The 12,764-nt window shown below is 45.1% G+C and overlaps 1 protein-coding gene across 3 annotated transcripts in view; it reads left to right on the top strand.

The window, feature by feature from the left end:
- The window catches only part of SASH1 (SAM and SH3 domain containing 1), a 185,929-nt gene that overhangs the window by 137,546 nt on the left and 35,619 nt on the right, over positions 1-12,764 (top strand). For 2 of the 3 annotated variants that reach the window (XM_079939956.1, XM_079939957.1), the window contains exon 9: positions 12,387-12,519. In XM_079939956.1, coding sequence (XP_079796082.1) covers positions 12,387-12,519 — 133 coding nt within the window. Of the gene's footprint in view, positions 1-7,359; positions 7,666-12,386; positions 12,520-12,764 lie in introns of those variants that run through there. The other variant, XM_079939958.1, reaches the window with a different exon arrangement.

Consider the following 12,764-nt stretch of genomic DNA (forward strand, 5'->3'; position numbering starts at 1 on the left):
AGAGCCAGGCTGTCTTTAATTTATTCCTCCGACTCCTGGTGAATTTCTAGAGGCTTCATTTCAATCAGGATCAGCCTGACCATTGACTTTCCATCTTTTCACTCGTTACTCTCCTGAAGCAATTTCCGCTGCTCTTAGATCCGAAAAAGATAAAGAAGGCCACACAGTTTGCTTCCTTTTCTGTGGGTCTTCAGGAATTTTTTTCTTAGCTTGATCAAGGAGTTCTAAAGTTTAATATATTAGGTTATATACTTTTGTTTGGATGCCCTTGGTGGAGTATTTTTGCCAGTTTTCAGTAATTGTGTTTTGTAGGACACTGTTGCTCATTTTGTTAGTTGTGGGAAGGATATGCTGTGGTTTAGTTTTCAGCAGTCATCATGACCTGATTGTTTTGCCAGTTAGATGACCACAAACAATTTTTCTAGCTCTAATTGATTCATTTTCTAAGCCAGTGAATCAATTGGGGCCTTCTGATCACAGCCATCAGGCTAATGTGTTATTCTTTGTGTTTATAGAGACACAAAAACAAGCTAAGCTGTCTTCTATTTGGAAGTAGATTTGCTTATTATTCATTCTACAAACATAAGGAGAAGTGTGTTAAGGCCACACGTAGATCGTGACTCTGGGAGGTACCTTCGGCCCATCTGCCTCCGTCTTCAACAGATGCCCGTGCTGATCAGTAGCCTCAGTTTGGGTTGGAGGGAAGAACTCGGTGTCCGCACCTTCCCTCCGTTGCCTTGCAGGCTCCATCGGTTCTCTGTATTCCTCCATCGTCATGTGCCTAGGCAAGGTTGTTTGGCGGCCTTGTCCAAGAAGTCATCGGGCCTGATCCATGAATCAGTCAGTCTAACATGCCATAAAAGTAATGTGACTTTGCAAACACCACCCAGTCTCTTGGGAGACGTAGCGCTTCTGGGATGAAAACTTCCATCAGCTCCAGAAACTAGAGCCTCAAAAGCATATGTAATTGCCCTACTTGGCAGTCCTGTTCTGAATCATCCTTTTTCCATGGCACGGGCTATGTGAGAATCGAATACACTTGGGAATGAGGGGGGTTGGTGTTTTGCTTTAGTCGTCAGTGTGCCTGACACCATAGATTTGTTTTGGGTAACACTCCCGCACTCTTTACAGAGGCACCTGTAGAGTTAGTTGTTGACTACCTTCCCCTAACTTCTTTTTTATCTCAACTCACCTATTTTATGTGACCAGCGGGGTTCTCTGACCTATGGGCAGGGTGACATCATCTCAAGCAGTAAAATCTGTAAAGAAGATTTTTACAGAGTGAAGGGGAAGGAAGTCGGTTCTTTTTCCTCCACTTAACCTCTCACCTCCCCCAACTCCTTTCAGGAGAAGGAAAGGCATTTTCTCTGCTTCGTGGAAACTTGCAGAATTGGGACGAGTGTGCTTACTTGTTATTCAAGTCTCCCTAGACGTGGCTGTAGGACTCCTGAGGTCTTATATTTTCTCGTTCCTTATAGGGAAAGTAGCAACATTATTTGGGGGTGATTAAAAGCAGTTCAGAGTTCATGAGTTTTAAGAAAAAGAATAGAGTTTCTTGTGGAATGTAGCATCCCTTTGCTGTTCCTTTGGTTTTGTAGTTAGTTTTTTAAACAGTTTCTTTAAGTGAATTAAGTGCTGACAAGCCTTTGCCTCTAGGGGATGGTAACATTACCTCAAATTCTCACATACTTTTTACAATTATGAGTATCATGTAATTATCTTCTCCTCCTCCTTCTTCTTCAAATCTGGTGACAACTAGTTAATTTTGAAACTGCCAGAGAGATTATTTCAGTGTTACACTGTACCTCTGGGAGAAGAATGGAATTTCATCTTTTTTTCCATATGCTGACAAAAATCTCCTAATTTCAGAGGGCAATGATGTCACCAGCTAATGAGCAAAATATTTCTTACTAAACAGATGAGTCCTCCCCTGACTCCTTTGTGAAATAAGGGAAAAAAACCCACAGTGTGTTTCATAGTTGATATAGTTACTGCATTCATAAACACTTTTTAAAGTACTTCTAACTTCTTCAAAGAGTGAAACTAATTTTTCTCTAAACACAAAGAATCACACATTAACCTGATGGCTGTGATCGGAAGGCCCCGGCCACAGCCGGACAGTGATGCCTGGTAGCTGATCTTGAACGTACCCAGCCGGAGCCAATAAGCTGCCCCCAAGGTAGGGAGTGACCTTGAATGCATCACTTCTTGGACCAGTGGAGGGAGATCAGGCATGTTGGAGAGATTATGAAATCAAGCTTGGAGAAGAGGAGGGCCGTGAAGCTGTTGTTGATTGGTGTCACATGCTGTTTATAAGGGCGGCAGCAGCAGCTGAACTCTTCTCTGACCGTCCAGATAGGCAGGCATCTAAGGTCAGCAGGAGCCATGTAAACACGGGACTTCTGGGCTCACATAGGGACACGGAAATGCCCCCAAAGCCATGGCAAGTGCCCGTCCCCTCACTGAAGCATGTCTCAGTTTCCCCAGCCAGAGGTGATTTCACCCACTTCTGAATCCCTGTAGCTCTTTGTTCCTCTTACCCATTTATCACAGTTGACTTACATTAATCATATTTCTGAACTTCTCTTGGGGCATCTCTACCCCCAGACTTCTAGATTATAAGCTTTGTAAGTCCAGGTGAAGCCACCTTACTCACATTGCTATTCCTGCTTCTTCCTAATGCCTCGAATCAGTACATCCCTCCATTGATTTCAATCAGGAAGTATCTATTTATCGCAGATATAGATATGATCTTTAATTGTCTCATTGGGAAAGAATATTGTAATGTTCAGTGTTGGCAGTTGTGTGAAGAAATAGGTGCTCTTTTTGTACTACTTGTGAGATTTTAAAATAATACAGTGTTTCTTCTGAGCACACTGTTATTAATATGTATCAAAAGACTTAACAATATGCCCATTCTTCACCCATCAGTTCAACAATCTAATCATTTATTCTAAAGAAAGAATGTATTAGATGCATTAGAAATTTTACCACAGTGTTCATCGGAGTATATTTTACAATATTGAAAAGTTGGAAACATGCGCGTGTCCAATGATTGAGGATAGTATTTAAGTAAAGTATGGTGTACTTCTGTGTCTGAATACTATTGAATCATTAATGTATTGTCATATTTTATTTTTTGAACATGTGTTGATGTGGGGAAATGTTCAAAACATATTAATTTTTAAAAGCAAGTTATAAAACAGTTTGAACAGTGTACATTGAGGGCCCCAGGGTTTCTCTAAAGGAAACATTAAGAGGCAGCAGTGTGGCTTAGAGGGTCACAATTATAAGTGGGCACTTTGTTTCTATTTACACCTGTGTTCATTTGAGGGAGGCTTTGGGGACCTTGATCGTAACTGTGGGGCGGGGGGTGGAACAGCTAAAGATCACAAGGCCATCCTTTTTTTGTTTAAAAAAAAGTAACATGAAAGTGTATTGTGTGTGTGTGCGTGCGTGTGTGTATGAAGATATAAACCAAAATATTACTAATTTTTCTGATTAGGAAGATATGAGTATTTCCTTTCTCTTTTTTTCTGTATCTGCATTTTCCAAAATTTCTAATTAAAAATATATCTTGTGTTAGTAGGAATAAACAATAAATGTTACTGAAACGCAGACAGAGGAATGGAAATGACAGTGCTCTTTGGCCTCTTGAAGTTCAGTGAAGGGCTAGTAATACTGCGATCATGTATTGAGCTAAGCCCTAAGAGAACGTTTGTTAGGTTGCTTTACAGCCACCTGGCCTAAGGAAGATGAGGAGGAAAGCCAGGAAGGCTTTCCAGAGGAGGTGACACACGAACTGAATCTTTTTTTTTTTTGGCTGTGTTGGGTCTTCGTTGCTGCGCGCGGGCTTTCTCTAGTTGCGGGGCGGGGGGGCTACTCTTCGTTGCGTTGCGCGGGCTTCTCATTGCGGTGGCTTCTCTTTGTTGCAGGCTCTAGGTGCGCGGGCTCAGTAGTTGCGGCACATGGGCTTCGTTGCTCCGCAGCATGTGGGATCTTCCCGGACCAGGGCTCGAACCCGTGTCCCCTGCATTGGTAGGCGGATTCTTAACCACTGCGCCACCAAGGAAGTCCTGAACCGAATCTTGAAGGATGAGTAGGAGCTAGGGAAGTAGATGGGGGTGGACAGAGATCTTCCCCAAAGAGGAATCCTCAAGTGCAGAGGTGTGCAGACACGTGAGAGATGGGGTATCTGAGATGATGTGAGTCGCAGTATGAGAACCAGGTGCTGTGAGAGGCTGTTTCCACATAGTGTCTGCATAGCTGAGCGTAACGTGCACAGAAACTGGAAGTAAGGGCTCTGAGCACGCAGTCCTGCTTTTCACAATATGGCCCTTGGACTTTGCTCTGAGGACCTAATGAATAGTTGCTTAGAGTGGGAATGAGATGCTCAAATCTGTCCTCTGAAAATTTGCGTACTTACTATGTGGTGGGTAGTTCAAGTCCACTACCCAGTGAACAAGACCAGCGATGCTCTTCCTTTGTGAAGTTGATCTGCCCTGTTGTCACCTTCCCTCCACCAAGAAGCGTCGCAGGGTGGCCTGGACCAGGCTAGTCTTTTGAATATCCCGCAGTTTACTCGGATACACAGCAAGGGCTGGGAGCTGTGGGGCTGAAGAGTGTCAACTTCTTCATTCTACGTGCATGATTTGCTGCAGGCCCACTGGTGCACTGGGCACCCCACTTACAAGGAGGGAAGCGGACATGGTCCCTGTCCCTGTGGTGTCTCCTGTCTTCTGAAAGAGAAGCCCTTGTTGGGTGCCCATGTGGCTCCCTACATGGAGTGTCTCCATAAACACCTGGCTCCTCTGAGAGTGGCAGCAGCGACAGTTAAAAAGGGAGGTAAAGGGACTTCCCTGGCGGTCCAGTGGTCGAGACTTTGAGCTTCCACTGCAGGGGCTCAGGTTTGATCTCTGGTTGGGGAACTAACATCCTGCATGCCGCTTGGTGCAGCCAAAAATAAGGGGGGCTGGGCAGGAGGAGAGACCACCGGGAGGCCAAGCAGGTCCTTCCCTGCACCCGCCTCACAAAACCTGGCTCTTGACTTGAGGACACGGGGAGGGGGAAGGGTGAGCTGTGGCAAAGCGAGAGAGTGGCATGGTCACATATACACTACCAAACGTAAGGTAGATAGCTGGTGGGAAGCAGCCGCATAGCACAGGGAGATCAGCTCGGTGCTTTGTGACCACCTAGAGGGGTGGGATAGGGAGGGTGGGGGGGGGGAGACGCAAGACGGAAGAGATATGGGGACATATGTATAACTGATTCACTTTGTTATAAAGCAGAACTAACACACCATTGTAAAGCAATTATACTCCAATAAAGATGTAAAAACAACAACAACAACAGCCCGGCTCTTGAGGCCCAGCTCCCTCGATCTCACACTGTAGAGGTTTCAGGACCTTCCAGGCTCCAGGCCTCACAGTTAAGGTCTCCTTTCATTCTCTCAAAGGACCCTAAGAGGCTTGTCACTGCCTGTTTTATAAATGAGAGTTCACAAGTGGCATAAAGGAGACCTCAGCCTATGTCTGCAGGATTCCAGAGTTCTGGCTCCGAATCCTGCCCAGAATCTTCTGTGTATCTAAACAACCTGTTCAGACTCACCCTCAAATGTTGGCCATTATCACTTGCTTTCATGTGTTTTTGCTACTTACATGGCACCTAAAACAGCAGTTTGCAAGAATGAAAATCTCTCTTGTTTGAATTCCCATCAGTAATCGAGGGAATGCAGATGTAATCATCACTTACCAAGCTCCAAGCTCCAGTGGTCGATTATACACAATTATATACAAAATTCGTAAAACATCAACACTTTAACACAAATGTGATTAGACGAAGTTTACGTGGAGGAACACTAAGACCCATAGGAGTAGCGTGATTTGCTGGAGGACTTGGAAATTAATGCCCGGCTATTCTAGCTCCAGAGTCTGTGAGTATTTCCCCACTGTCTTTGGGGCATGCACGTTTTCTTAGTTTTCATGAAGTAACAAAGAAATTCAAGTGAGACTTCTACTGACAGTCTTAAGGAATTCTCAGCCCCATGATGCACGCAGTGTGGTTCTCAGTCTTGGGTGAAGGAAGCCCGGGTAGAGTTAGGGTGTTGCGGGAGCAGAACCATGAAGTGTCACAATCTTCCTCTGCCGTTTACTGTCTGTGAAATGAGATCACGTGTGCAGATACCCAGCAGAGTGCCTGGGCATCGTGAGCATTTGATAAATACGGGTGATTGAAGTCCCACATTGGGAAAGCACTGCCACCACTTGGGGCACATGTGGGTCCTCAGATGGCAGTGTGGAAGGGAGCGGATGCGAAACCAGAGAGGGCATCAGGGAATGGCTTTGCGAAATGGGAAACAGACAGTATAGGGAAGGTGGGGCGAACCATTGTGGGGAGAAATAATGGGAAATTCGATAAATGATGGGAGGAGACATTTTGGGGGCAGAAAAATTGAGGGAAAGGGAATTTCATGAGGAGTGAGAGATGCCAAAGGGATGAAGGAGAGCAGGACAGGTGCCCAGGAAAAGAGGGTGAGCTCTGGCCATCTGGGATACCCCAGGATCTCTGCTATGTGATATCCTACCAAGAGAGGGGCCCTCTTATAGCACATAAATAAAGACCCACACAGTGAGAGGCACCTAGGAGTGGGTAGCTTGGACTACACAATGGGAATACATGACTTACCCCACTGAATGAATTTAGCCCTGGAAATACAGACATACAACCTGTGTCACGGAAACTTCACATGGGTTTTCAGTCCTGCCTTTTTAGATGGTGTTCTGTTTAAGTAACAATGTGATGTCGCTCCCTAGACAGCCCTGAGAAAATTAAATGACCATCTAGTGACAGAGTCCCCGTGCTTACATTTTAGAATCCAAGAGAACTCAGCTGCTCTGAAGTGATCATTGAAACAATTCGGTTAAGACAGTTTTAGAAGCATCAGTGAAGGGGACCTACATTTACTCTAGTGGTTAAAATAGAAAAGAAAAAAAAAATACGAAGCGGGAGAGAGACAGAAAGTGACAGCTTTAGGAGAAAACCACAATCATACGTTTTAATTCAGGAATTTCAAAAATAGCCCTTGGAAGGTGTCTATTTTCAATTGCGACGACTCCCTTCAGGGGGTGTTGGGAAGACTATCTGCAAAAAAGATCTCTTTTCAGTTCAGTCACTCGTGAGGGTGAGTCCTTGTCCCGGATTTGCTGAGATTCTCGCGTTCTTTTTTTTCTTTCTCTGGAATTCCATAGACAGTAATTAAGGAACTGGAGGCCAGCGGGAGGTCAGGGAGCCTTCGTCAGTGAAAACGGGGATTGTTTGCCACGTACAACACTCCCTTTTTTCCTTGTGGTGAATAGGAGATTTGCTTAGAGCTGATGACTTCTGCCTTTCTTACAAGTTATGCAGTTAGCGAGGAACTGGGGGATCAGGCCACAAGCAGCTAATTGAAACCAGTGTCTTCACTTTCTTCTCCTCCGGATCGTAAGCTGTGCCGGCGGAGCCGCCCGATCATGTAACTTCCAGGGAGTATGTTCGAGGAGTGCCTCACCATCACTTTGAGATTCCAGAGGTGGCAAGCGGGAGTGAAGACGCGCTCGGAGTGGGGAGGGGGCGGGGGTCCCGGACGAGCTCAAAATCACCCCTGAGGCCTGCTCAATGCCGAAGCCGGTAAGTTCGCTGGACACGCTTCACGTGAAGGGGGAAATGTGCTTTCCGTCGCTTCAAGGAAAAGCTTTTTAATTGTTCCCGGCTATGATGCTTCCGTCTTTCCTATCCAAATTCCTCTAGATTCATCCTTCTTCCCTTGTTTACTTCCCTACCTTATAACCCAGAGCATTCTTTCCTAGCTTGCTCACCCGATACTAAGGCATAGCTTTTGGAGGAGAGGAGTGAATATTATTTTGAGAATAAAGCGGGCATGCGAGGGGTTCGGTGTACGTGGGGCTGGGAGCTTAGTTGCCACTTGTGGAGGCTTCTCGTGCGGAAGACTTGGTTTTGGGCAGCTTTGCACACGGCTTTTCATAAACCTGCGATTGGTTTCCTTCTCTTAACTTGAAGGTTAACGCCATCGACATCGTGTGAATTTCACAGGCGAATATCTCGCCAATTTCAGAATACTTTTCAGAAGTGCATAAATATAGTGTTCCCGAGCATAGTTCCGGGGCGAGATAAGTTAACTTAGTCGGGACAGCATGCTACGTGTTTGGAGCTGGGGAAGCAGACTGAGTAACTGTGTTTCTGCAAAAGGCACAGCTGTAATCCTGTGCTCAGCAAGGTCTCCAGCAGTCCCCAAAAGGGTTCTAGTTGCTCCTTGCAAGTTCAGTTTAATCTGTATCACAGCACGTCACTCCTGTGCCTGCGCGACTGTGCCACGCAGCTTTTGGAAAGCATTTGTTCTGGCACATCATGATTTGCAAGAACTGTTTGTTACAAGGTCAGGGGCGAGTGAAGCATCTGTTCCCGACCTGCAGTGACAGGCTTCAGTTGGACAGTAAGGGGATGCTTTGCTCCCTCCAGCACACACATTTTTGTATCTACAGATGCTATTAATTGTGTTCCCTTTTTTCTGATTATCCTCAATGTAGCTGTGTTATAAAAAGTTCTCCACGCTGGCTCCGTGTCTTTCCCATTAGAACATTGCAGATGTGTCAGGGACGCACATGTTCCAAAAGAAGCCGAGAAGGAGGGAGGCTCCACCCTCCGTCACAAGCCAAAAGGGCCCCATAGGCTCCTCCTCATTCAGCAGCCTGGCAGGCAAATTGTGTACTCTCTCTTTAAAGCAGCTATAGTTTTGTGCCTTGGCTTGGTCAATTTGTTATGGTTTAAAACTGTGGAGCCAGCTGTCTGCAATCTGATGTAATGTTGCCATGGAAACCAGAAATGAAACACTTAAGCATTCACCACAGAATTACTACATATAGCATTAGCCAAAGTAATTAAAAGTTGAGCCATATGGGCTTTCTGGTGGAAAAATATGCAATAGAGAGGCTGGAAATTAAATGTTTCTATTTACAGTATTGTAAATCCACATCCTTTGGTGGGGTAAATCGGTTGCCTTTTCTACTACAGGTTTGGAGGTGGGGGGTTTTATACAGATGATTGAGTTTTCACCTTCTAATTTAGAAGCTGGTCAAACTAAAGTTATCTTAGCACTCTGACCTGGGCTAGGACAGGGAGGGGAAGAGATGCCATCTTGTGTTTGAATGTATATAAACATACACTGTTATTTTTTTCACTGTAGTTTATTTAAAACCTGTTTTATAATAACTCTGAGTCTATTTCTTGGAATCAATCATTCATTTTATATACATTGCAGATTTCCCTCATCTTCTACAAAGTTCCCCTAGGTGTGAGGGTTTCCTTTATATACCCATATCTGTTTCTTAATTTTAAAAAATTCTCACACTCCCATCTCACACATGTATGGGGGGGTGTATTTTCTGAATAAAAAGACAAGTCTTTTCTTCAGCATTTGGGAAGTGGCACATGCTTATTTAAAAGGAGAGACGTGAAATGAGGAATTTAAGCTTTACTCCCTAGTTTAAAAGAAAACTGCATGCCGTTTACGGAGTCTTTATGTTGAAACAGCTGGAGAGAATTTTTTAAAGGCAAATATTTCACAACTCTTTTTCCTCTGGACTCAGAAGGAAGTGAGAAGTCAACACCTCTCTCAATAAAAAGCATCCTTGGGATACACTGTTCAACTACCTCCAGTGACTTCCGGGCTCACTTAAGAGGAGATTTTCTATTTTTAAAATGATAATAAGATATATATATCTTGAATGACTTTGGTTTTATCCTACATGTCTCTTCATATAAACTGTGCTGCGTCTATCTCATCTAGTGTTCAGAAACATGCTAATGCAAAGAAAGTTACTGGTTGCTATGATTTGTGATTTGTCAGTGGCAAACACCTCCAGACTTTTAGTTTTTTTAAGGAAAAAGAAAAATAACACTAACTCAAAGTTCTAAAGAGTTCTTGTTCCTCAAAAATAGACGGAACATGTGAAAGCAATTAAATAAGTACCTGGAATATGTTCTTTTTCGCCCCAGTGAATCTGGGGCAGAGGAAGGTAGGATGGTGGGGCATGGGGTGGGGTAGGGGAGGGCATTGCCTTTAAATCTGCTGTCCTGGTTCAACTGTTTCGATTTTTCCCTGAAAAGCTCTTTCCGGTGGTCTGCTTCCTACAAGTGATTTGTGTCTTTGGTGGACTCAAGATTTTTGTAGTACTCCTTTCCGGGTCCCATTTCTCTTTTTACTCCCCCCCAGCCCCCATGCACACCACCACCAGCAACCCCCAGGCTAGGTATGAGTGATCTTCATCCTGTGATGCAGCTTCCTGGAACTTATTTATGGACAACCTGTGCTTATTTCATTCTCACTTGACTTCAGAATTTTTTAACGTGAGGGTTATAGATGGTCTAGATTTGTAGGTACAGAAGCTTTCTGTAATCAAGTGTCGACTCTTCTATTAGAAGTACTTGACTCTCGAGATACATCAAGAAGGCAGAATGTTTTTCAGTGTTTATGTGTAATTCCATGCACTGTGGTTTTGTTCAGGTGCTGATTACCCAGAATGAGGGCTAACCAAGTTCTCATTCCTCTGGTTGACCACTCTGACCATTCCATCGCAAACCAACAATTCATCCAAGAAAAAGTAAAATTCAAATCAGACAATTGCCATTATGTAGTAGAAGCTGTACTTATTATTTTAATTTGTTACATTTTAAGATTTAGACCAAATGCCTTAAGCCTGATTACCAGCATGCAATGTATCCTCCTTCCCCTGTTATCTGGGCGTCGATTTCTGCTCTTCATTACCAGGTAACCAGCAGTTAACCTTAATTCTGAAATGTGTATGCAATATTTTACCTAGGACCTTTAAAGAAATTGGACATTGACATACTTCACAGAAGGGAAGCCTGAGAAATACCCCTGTCCCGATGACTGGCCATTCATGGGTTGTAATAATTATTCTTTAGCGAGCTAATGGTTTGCTTATAATTTTGCAGTGAGAAAGTGCAATGGCTCCAGTGCTGGGAACTCCAGGGCGAGGACAGAGGCCACAATATGGGTCGTATCTCCCTTACGCAGGGCCAGAGTGCTACAGAAATACTTGTGGACTCACAGCAGGCACTATTTTTTTCTGCCTAAGTAATTAATATAATCCCTACCTCATTTCCTCTTGAACTGTTCTCTGCTAACTCTTGCTTACCTATTTAGTTTCTATAAAATTGGGATTGATGAGAGTATTTCTTGGAGGGGGGAGTTCTCCTTATTAGGCTCGTGTTCGGAGATGTGGTTTGGTTTTGGTTGGAGGCATTTCTCTCCGGACTCTGTCAGTGAACTAGGTTGGAGGAGATGGAGAGAAGGCTGTTGGCAGGATGCGCAGGGTGAACTGGAGCCGCTCCGAGCGGCCTGGGCTCTGTGGACGCTGCGCACTTCCGCCGGGCTCTGCGCTCCCGGGGATACCTGCGCGCCAGGCCCGGGCAGCTCATCCACTGAGTTGGAGACTCTGTTTCACATTTTGAACAGATAAAACAGAGGAAGCTGCGTGTTGAATGTTGAAGCTAACTTGGAAACGAGACCCGCATTTTGTTCACAAGGAAAGGATTGTTTTTCGCTTGGGTCACTGCTGCAGAGAGACTTTTTTTTTTCTCTCTCTCTCTCTGTAATGTTTGATACTTGAGGGAAAACAGCTGGACTGAGCATACTTGAATCACTGCAGAACGAAATGGGATGCTGGGGAATATGGACAGGACTGTATGGCTGAAAAGGTCAGCTTTTTCCCTTGTCCCTCGTGGAGGAATGCAGGGCCTGTCCCCATGCTCGCCTTGTGAGCTCTCGGAAGGAGCTGGGAGAGGCCGAAGGAGGGATGGCTGAGATGTGGCAGACGGTCCTCACAGATGGGACCGAAGATGGCTTTCTGCATCTCTTCCGTTTTCCTGCCCTGCTGTTTTTGATTTTCGGGGAGGACTGGAACAAGTCAACAGAATTTGGGTTTGGAGAAGTAGTCGATGACCACGTTAAGCAGCGAGTCCTGATGGGCCAGACAGAGAGCCTGGCCCAAACCACAGCAGTGTAACTGGAATTACAGGGCCGGCCTAGGAGAGCATCCTGCCCGAGTTCTCTGAAGGAGACCCGGAATTCATTGAGACAAATGCACCACATGCCGGGCCAGGGCATCGGTGTGTGTTGTGGTGCCTAGGACCTAATTCTCCACCAAGTTAGACCTTAAGATGATGATACGTGTTGCTCCAAGAACCTGTTGGGCAGCTTTGTCGGTGCCCCAAGTTCAGCTGCAGAGCTGCCCAGAGTTCAGACTGGCAGTGAGGCGGAGCTGCACCGGGCAATTATCTGATTAACTTTTCCTTTGTTTCTTTGACAGTCAAGAGAACAGTCGGATGATGAGACGGAAGAGTCGGTGAAGTTTAAGAGGTTACACAAGCTGGTAAACTCCACTCGCAGAGTGAGAAAGAAACTAATCAGGGTGGAAGAAATGAAGAAGCCCAGCCCTGAAGGTAAAAAAGCAAACTCTACCCCGCTTATTCCAAAGTCAATCATTTGGGGTCCGTCTGTCGGTAGAAAATATGAAAGTAGAAAATGGCTTGAGTTCCGGCTGAGGCTGGCGGAGGGAGAATTCGGGTCTGCAGGTGAGCAGGGCGACGCTCAGTACCTTCCGGGACGAAGGATCCTGGCGTCCAGCATTCCAGGGGCTTAGTTATTTCAGCATTACAAAGAGGGGAAATGGCTAGCGTATGACAAT

The sequence above is a fragment of the Stenella coeruleoalba genome (assembly GCF_951394435.1).
Source record: "Stenella coeruleoalba genome assembly, chromosome: 12".
Lineage (NCBI taxonomy): Eukaryota > Metazoa > Chordata > Mammalia > Artiodactyla > Delphinidae > Stenella > Stenella coeruleoalba.